The sequence below is a fragment of the Symphodus melops genome (genome assembly GCF_947650265.1).
Source record: "Symphodus melops genome assembly, chromosome: 16".
In the NCBI taxonomy this organism is placed as follows: domain Eukaryota; kingdom Metazoa; phylum Chordata; class Actinopteri; order Labriformes; family Labridae; genus Symphodus; species Symphodus melops.
The window spans coordinates 11,508,949-11,517,549 of record NC_136706.1 but is presented as its reverse complement, the minus strand read 5'-3'; the positions used below and the strand labels follow the sequence as shown (position 1 = coordinate 11,517,549).

At 41.5% G+C, this 8,601-nt stretch overlaps 2 protein-coding genes across 2 annotated transcripts in view; one reads left to right on the top strand and one right to left on the bottom strand.

Annotated features, from left to right (window-relative positions):
* Positions 1-298: 298 nt before the first annotated feature.
* pou5f3 (POU domain, class 5, transcription factor 3) lies at positions 299-3,343 on the bottom strand. The gene is made up of 6 exons (XM_079365161.1): positions 3,095-3,343; positions 2,240-3,006; positions 2,018-2,129; positions 1,544-1,674; positions 1,154-1,318; positions 299-1,063 (listed from the first exon to the last, which is right to left on the bottom strand). The coding sequence occupies exons 1-6, from the start codon at positions 3,192-3,194 to the stop codon at positions 803-805; spliced, it is 1,536 nt and encodes a 511-aa protein (XP_079221287.1). The 5' UTR covers positions 3,195-3,343; the 3' UTR covers positions 299-802.
* Positions 3,344-4,056: 713 nt separating this feature from the next.
* The window catches only part of LOC306836848 (kunitz-type serine protease inhibitor IX-like), a 140,719-nt gene continuing 136,174 nt past the window's right edge, over positions 4,057-8,601 (top strand). The window contains exon 1 of the transcript XR_013780819.1: positions 4,057-4,066. The gene's annotated coding sequence lies outside the window, so the exon portion shown is untranslated. The remainder of the gene's footprint in view (positions 4,067-8,601) is intronic.

Sequence of the window (8,601 nt, the reverse complement as noted above, 5' to 3'; positions counted from 1 at the left end):
TGAGTGTTATTCAACATTTCATTAGCAAAAATCTTTTACAATAAAACCAAAATGACGTACTGAAATACAAGTTAGCTCTCACTGCCAATCACCTGAGATGTAAGAAAATACTGAGCAATTGTGAGAAGCAGCTGAGACACCACATGCCCCAAAAATATAATAATCCCTCTTCAAGCACCATTACTATTTTTTCATCTTTGGGCTTGTTGTGTATACTGCACATAGAAAAAAATGAAACAAATATTACTTGACATTAAAAAAAAAAAAAAAAAAAAAAAAAAAAGGCAACTTGTGCAAATTCAATGAAAACATGCCTCTTGATCTTTCCAAGTAAGACAAAAAGGTATTGCACAAACATTGACTAAAATATGTGATTCCTTCATTAGACCAGATCCTTCCTCATTTGAGTTTCATTAAAAAACCTCCCCAGAACTTAGCTTAAAATACCCTGACTCTTCAACCAAGTTTTACATCCCAACGCCGTCGGTGGAGAAACTGCAGTAAATCTTAAAGTTTTCAACTTGTAATGACTAAAACCTATAAAAAAAACTTTTCCTATACAACACCCAATAAAGCAAAACCATAGGAATTTTTTTTGTTAAAGTCCCAAAGGTTAGCATTGATTTGGAGGTCAGAAGCGCCATGGAGGTTCCTTTTGTTACAATTTCTAAACTGATGCATAAAACCAGTTGTCTCCACGCATCATTGGTCAATCTGGGGTCTTGATCTATAAAAGTTCATCCTCCATTTGATCTGGAAATCTATCATGAGGAAGGCAATCGGTGGTTCTGTCTGAGCACGTTTATCCAGTCAGGTGACTAACCAGTCCGGGGTGCATGGCTTGTTTCAGGACGTCTGGTCGGTGAATTTGGGCCATGTAGAGTGTCGGAGGAGGGGCATTGGGGTAGCTAGAAGTTGGGTAGCCCTGACTAGGAATGGGGGAGGGTACCATGTTTAGTGGTGAAGGACTCTGTTCATAGTACTGGCCATCACATTCCTCATCTGTAGGCAGGGCCAGGCGCTTTCCTTTCTGTCTCCGGTTGCAGAACCACACACGTACCACCTGGGAAGAAACACTCATTTAAAAAATGTGATGCAATTAAAAAAAATTATAAAAAAGGCACAATAAATGCCTTTCAGAGTTTTTACTTACATCTCTCTCCAGACCCAGATCATCTGAGATGTGCGTGATCTCCTGGGTATTGGGCTTGGGACACTTGATAAAGTAGGACTCAAGAGCAGAGCGCACCGCTCCTTCTAGGCTGGTCCTCCTCTTCCGCTTTCTGGTGTCAACAAAGACTCTTTCAATCTTATACATCTGTTGGGTCAGAAACATGGTGTTGTGGTTTTAATTCACAATTGTCCCCAAATAGTTTAAGGCCACTAGACTGCATGAAACACTTCACAGGAATGGAAGGTCTTGGTTTGGGTGTACTCAGCAGGAAGTTAGCAAATCCTGAAAAGACCAACTTGTCCCATGGAGTTTGGTGATCATCTGTTGTCTTGCTAACTAGATGGCAGATGTCAAGAGTTGCATACTTACATCCTGGGGATTGTCTGAAGTCTCTGCCTCATTCAGCCATCTTTGAAGAAGAGGCTTCAGCTTGCACATGTTCTTGAAGCTCAGCTGCAAGGCCTCAAATCTGCAAATGGTCGTCTGGCTAAACATCTTGCCTACATACAAAACAAAGATTATCTATTGATAGCCTACTGATCAAACATAGGTTAAAGACAGAGAGACATTTCAGTAAAATACAGCTCACAGCGTTTTCAAACCTGAATATGGGCAGAGTTTATGTAGCATTTTTTACATAGGTGATGTCTTCCTACAGTGTTTTGTAGTGTGGTGTTTTGAGTACCTTTTAAATATAAAAGCTGATCCAATGTTTGAAAAATCTGATTCCCAAAAAAATACAGTAGACTAACATTTATATAAGACTTAACATTCCCAGGGTTTAAAAGGAAGCAACACCTAAAATAATGTAGCCTTAACATGAACCAGTGATTCAACACTCACCATAAAGGTTACCGAGAGCGAGGCCAACATCTGCTTGAGTGAATCCCAGAGTAATGCGTTTGTGTTTCAGTTCCTTTGCGAACTGCTCTAGCTCTTCAGTGGAAAGATTCTCCTAAAGAAAAACAAATAACTTACTTAGTGAGACTGGAGTTTCCAATGAGAACGAAAAATGAAGGTAAAAAAAGAGAGGCCTTGTAGGCCACCCTCTATGACTGGTCTTACCTCCTCTGAGTCGCTGCAGCCACCACTGGAGGAGCCGCTGCTCCGCGCGGAGGAAGCCGGGTTTTGAGTCAGAGGCCCGGTGGTTGACTGAGGTGGGTTTACGCTGAAAAACGCGTTCCCTGGAAGCCCGTTGCTCGGTGGTGAAGGGGACATAGATGGAGAAGACGCAGAGGATGTAGAAGGGTTTTGGTTGTTGTTTCCGGGGGGTGTGATGTGGGTGATCCCCGGCCAGAAAGATGGGTTCCAGGCCGGAAAATAGGAGACCCCATGGGGAATGGAGGCTGAGGCTGGGTACTGCTGAACCTTTATCTCTGTGGAGTAGCCGTCATCGCTGTCCTTCTCGGATTTTATCTCCGGGAGTTTGATCTGCTCCCTGGTCTCAGCTATGGGTGGACTCAAATTTACAGGCTGGGTAGCTGCTGTGACGCCGGGTACCTGGCCGGTGTACTCGTGCGCAGCAAAGGGATACCAGTGCTTGGGTTGCCCAAACTCTCCAGCATGTAGATCTGATCCCCTGTAGTCGCTTGTGACTGGTGGGAAAGGGAAAAACGTTTGCGCAGAAGCCGGTGCGATGCCACCGTACGCGGTTTTGTTGTAAATGAGGCTCGGGTCTGGCAACACGCCGTGAGGAAGCTGAAACGACGCAGCGCCACTCAGAGTATCTTGGCCCAAAATCGGGGTACATGGGTTGGTCCGGCTAAAGTCGTAAGGCCGGGTTTGGCAGTCAGGACTGTGCGATCTTTCAGACATCTTCCGAATAGAAACCGCTGGCCCCAAAAGTAACCAAAAAGTTAGAAAAGTTAGTGTCTCGTTTTAAATCTGCTCATTCGTTTCAAGTCAACACGAAAGACCTACCCGAAAATGACCGAATGCTGTCAGACATACAAGTAGGCGGCTGGTGTTGGGTAAAAGTTAAAATGGAAGCAGCGCCGGTTTGGTTAATCTCAACCACCATTACGGCCCCGGGTTACTCCATGTAGTCTTGTCTTGTCTTTTACACCTCCGGCTCCAACCTCACTTCCAAGCTCAAATGCCCCTGTCCAGCCCTGGCTCCACAGCTTTTCCTAATCACAGCTGCGGGTGTTGCGAATCACCCAATCTCCTCACTCATTGGCTGACACAGACAATTGAGCACAGCTGATTGTGTAATTGTGAATGACCTTGATGCCTCCCAAAGTAGTGGGCGTGTTTTAAGTGTTTTCACAACTTTAAGCCGTTATCTCTGCACTCCAACGTTGTAAGGAGATTGGAGTTTTTACAGGCAGGAAATCTAAAAACTATTTATAATTCACAAGTTATATGTCACCTAAAAATGAATATTTAAATAGCACAATGATTGATCTCTTCAGCCATAAATACATGTTGTAACACTACAGATAATTTCCCCACCTTAATTATAATGCTCGGGTTGTTTAAATTATTCAGCTCAAAGGAAAAGGCTTTGATATTTAAAATCCATGTCATTGAGGTTTGATTCGTTTTAATCATTAACAATAATCTCAAAGAAATCGAATGAACTAACATTGTTATCGTGAGTTCCCAACATAACACACTTCTCCTACATTTAAAACAACCACATCATGGTCATGTAAATTTTGTATTTTCAGAGGTTTTGACATCAATAAATTATGGCTTAGTTTAAAGCAAGCAATTGATATATATATATAAAATAGTATATTTTGAAGGCATGTAATGCACTCCTAGGAAAACCACACTTTATAAGATTATACAATGTAAATAGTTGTGAAAGCTTCTTTGTGGATACATTTGTATAATTAAAGCATTGCAAGTTTTAATATCCCAGGTTTTTGTTTGCCATTTTAATCTGTTTTAACTGTAGGCTATGCTAAACTTTGTTTTCTTCATGGAAGCACGACATTAAACATGTAAACGATTATTCTGCAGTTTTGAAATGAAAAAGAGGACATCTTGAGTTGCACCACAAAAATGAAATTATCATGTTTTTTTTTTAAAAAAACCTGAATGAAATGCGGGATATCTGGTCGGACAAGAACTGAAAGAGAGAGAGAGCTACATCATAAAACGACCAGCAGCATTCAGGTGAACTTCTCCTATTCAGCATTGATGGGTGCTCATTCAAAGGTCTGGATGGTGCAGATGCGCTCCCCCAGTGCGAGTCGTTTGCCGCAGATTGCGGCAGGAAGACACACTGCGGGGAGGGAGAGGGGGGGGGTCATTGTACGAGATGTCCCCGGAGCCCCCCGTGGTTTTCAGATCCCGAGTTGCGATGGTCGACCATTAGCTCCTTTTCAGATTGGAACAATAAGTCTCAACCCTTTGATTCCGCCCAACACCCACCTCCTACTCCCCCGCCCTCTGAAACAAACATCAGGCTGGAGTTTCACTCTGGTCTGCAGTGAGGGTCATTCTGATATGACCTCAACTTCCAAAACTGGCCTGAGCACCCAGGTGTTGTAGTTTGCAGGTGAAATAATCAAAGTGTGCAGAATCATTCGTTTGCATTAAATTTGGAGTGAATGGCAGCTATTTTTTGTTGCCTGTAGGCTACAATAAAGATGTCATACTTAGTTTTTTTTTTGCTTTGTGACCTTTCTAAATAAAGTCACACCCAACTGTGGATTGCTAAAAATGCAACTTTTTGTCAATGCTTTTGTGACTTTTAGTAGAAATTCAATTGACTTTTTGGACTGGGAATATACCAAAATATAGAAAGAATATTTGCAAACATTTTGTGTGCTTCTTTTGGGGTTAAAAGGTTGAAATATTTCAGATCGACACCTTATTTCAGCAGTAAGTTTTTGCACTTAAACCAGGAGATCATCCCTCTGTCTCCCTTCCAATCACAAGTCCATAGGTCCACAATGATCAGGGAACCTTGGGGAGACCACAAGGGCCTGGTCAATAGCTTAAAAGACATCAAACCCCAACCACAGCAGCATTGTCCTGGGCCATGGACTTGGGAGGATAATTGTCATGCAAAACACAGACAGACCAGAGCGAGAGTAGACTACAGACAGGGCTTCAGAGAGAAAGGGACAGCAGAGCACTCTGGGTGTCCAAAGAAGGGTGGGGGGTGGGGGTGGGGGGGAATTGAATGGCTATACAGTAAGGAGGAGATGTGTCATGGGAGTATCTGGGGATTTATTTAAAACCCCCTCCAGATGTCTCAGATCTTGTCTTTAGTTCTCTTTAAGTGGCCTCTTCAGGACACCTCAGAGATCTATGTGTTGAGGACAGACTGAGAGGAGAAAGTTCCAGATGAAGGAAAGCCTACAGATACAGCAGCAGTGTGAATGCTATGGATATACCCCAACCATACCAGTTTTGCTGCAAAAAACTGTGTGAAATAAACAACTTTCATTTCAAGGCTTGAACAGACATTTTTGTTTTTATTCAACCTAATACAGCGACTTTTAAGCATTGGATTATAAGTGAATTCACACCAGATATAACAATATAAGCTTGTGATATTGTTTTCAGGACAGGTGAACCAAAAATGTTTTCTTTATTGAGCAATATCACAAAAAAGTCTCTGTTCTTAGACTTCTTTATTACTGGGAAGATTCTGTAATGTCTTTTTTTATATATACAAAAAGGGGCCTCTTTCATTTGACAGTATATTAGGGTCACCAAACCTTTTGTAAATAACACTTGACCCCTGTACAGAGAAATAAACTGATATGGTGGTTGACGTGTAACAATACTGGGAGTTTTATTTATAAGAAATCCTGCAAAAAAAAAAAAAGTTTGTTCAAACCATATGTATGCATCATTAAGAACTACTTGATTTGCAACAAGCAACACACTCTTATTTTGTGTCTGTACTACTTTTTTTCAATGTGATGACAAGCCCTTATTCATGAAAGGCAAATATCGCAGTTATTATTCACATTTGTACCACATTTGAAATTAACCAATGAAATTCAAAATTATTCCAAAATTATATTATTATTTTTAGCCACTAGTATAAAATCACAATTTGCCTCCTGGTTCTTTCAAATCAAGGAGTTCCTGACCTATTAACACTTGGTTCGAACAAAGTGTGAGAGCACTGGATAAGATTGTATAGAAAACCTAAATGTGGATGAGTAGTGCTCCCATATATACAACAACTCATGCAAATGGTTCATTTATGTTGTGTTGTAAATCTTTGAGTTAAAGAAATGTGCTCAATGAACTTGAAACATTGAGGGCTTAAATTTGAGTCCCTGCATTAAAAAAATAAGGGTTTAATAAAGCTATATCAGTGGAATCTGGAACCCCCCCCCTTAAGGCTGCCTCGTCTCCCACAAACAAGCCTGATGGCTTTTTCATTTTCTTCCTAACAGCCCTGCCTTTGATACCTACCTTCACACACCCTCCACCCACCCAGGTTTTCATCCGAGGGCCAATAGCTGCCGTCTTTCCAACCTCTGCAAGCACAAAGAGCTTTGAATGGCCCTTGGTATGTGGCTGAGTGGGGGACAAGACATTGAGCCACAACTTCCCTGACACAAACACAGACCCATACATACAACCACATAAACCTACATGCAAGTTTCATGCAAGCTCTGCAGCTACCCCCAACATACACACACTTTGTGGGTGTAATCATTTGAGTCTTAAAGGTAAAACAAGGTCAAACAGGACAGAAAGTCAGCAATACACTGAGGAAGAGCAGCAGCATGAGAACTGTAGGGTGAAAGGTAAAGTATAGTTTATCAAAGAGAAAATTAAGAACTTAACTTTTCACTTAGTAATCCAAAAAAAGTAGTTGTATATCTATATATATGTACACACACACACACACACACACACACACACACACACACACACACACACACACACACACACATATACAGTGCCTTGCGAAAGTATTTAGCCCCCTTGAACTTTTCGACCTTTTGCCACATTTCAGGCATCAAACATAAAGATATAAAACTGTAATTTTTTGTGAAGAATCAACAACAAGTGGGACACAATCATGAAGTGGAACGAAATTTATTGGATATTTCAAACTGTATTAACAAATAAAGAACTCTCCATAAGTTCAGTGAGGATCTCTGAATGATCCAACGTTGACCTAAATGACTAATGATGATAAATAGAATCCACCTGTGTGTAATCAAGTCTCCGTATAAATGCACCTGTGATAGTCTCAGAGGTCAGTTTAAAGCGCAGAGAGCATCATGAAGAACAACGAACACACCAGGCAGGTCCGAGATACTGTTGTGGAGAAGTTTAAAGCTGGATTTGGATACAAAAAGATTTCCCAAGCTTTAAACATCCCAAGGAGCACTGTGCAAGCGATAATATTGAAATGGAAGGAGCATCACACCACTGCAAATCTACAAAGACCCGGCCGTCCCTCTAAACTTTCAGCTCATACAAGGAGAAAACTGATCAGAGATGCTGCCAAGAGGCCCATGATCACTCTGGATGAACTGCAGAAATGTACAGCTGCGGTGGGAGACTCTGTCCACAGGACAACAATCAGTCGTATACTGCACAACTCTGGCCTTTATGGAAGAGTGGCAAGAAGAAAGCCATTTCTTAAAGATATCCATAAAAAGTGTTGTTTAAAGTTTGCCACAAGCCACCTGGGACACACACCAAACATGTGGAAGAAGGTGCTCTGGTCAGACGAAACCAAAATTGAACTTTTTGGCAACAATGCAAAATGTTATGTTTGGCGTAAACGCAACACAGCTCATCACCATGAACACACCATCCCCACTGTCAAACATGGTGGTGGCAGCATCATGGTTTGGGCCTGCTTTTCTTCAGCAGGGTCAGGGAAGCTGGTTAAAATTGATGGGAAGATGGATGGAGCCAAATACAGGACCATTCTGGAAGAAAACCTGATGGAGTCTGCAAAAGACCTGAGACTGGGTCGGAGATTTGTCTTCCAACAAGATCCAAAACATAAAGCAAAATCTACAATGGAGTGGTTCACAAATAAACGTATCCAGGTGTTAGAATGGCCAAGTCAAAGTCCAGACCTGAATCCTATCGAGAATCTGTGGAAACAACTGAAAACTGTTGTTCACAAACGATGTCCATCCAACGTCACTGAGCTCGAGCTGTTTTGCAAGGAGGAATGGGCAAATATTCCAGTCTCTCAATGTGCAAAACTGATAGAGACATACCCCAAGCGACTTACAGCAGTAATCGCAGCAAAAGGTGGCGCTACAATGTATTAACTTAAGGGGGCTGAATAATTTTGCACGCCCAATTTTTCAGTTTTTTATTTGTTAATACAGTTTGAAATATCCAATAAGTTTCGTTTCACTTCATGATTGTGTCCCACTTGTTGTTGATTCTTCACAAAAAATTACAGTTTTAAATCTTTATGTTTTGAAGCCTGAAATGTGGCAAAAGGTTGAAAAGTTCAAGGGGGC

Coding starts and splice junctions, on each gene's coding strand:
- pou5f3 (XM_079365161.1), bottom strand. CDS start 3,194: ATGGTGGTTGAGATTAACCAAACCGGCGCTGCTTCCATTTTAACTTTT. Junction 1,675..2,017: donor CGCTCTCGGTAACCTTTATG/GTGAGTGTTGAA, acceptor TTTTGTATGTAG/GCAAGATGTTTAGCCAGACG. Junction 1,064..1,153: donor ATCTGGGTCTGGAGAGAGAT/GTAAGTAAAAAC, acceptor GTTTCTTCCCAG/GTGGTACGTGTGTGGTTCTG.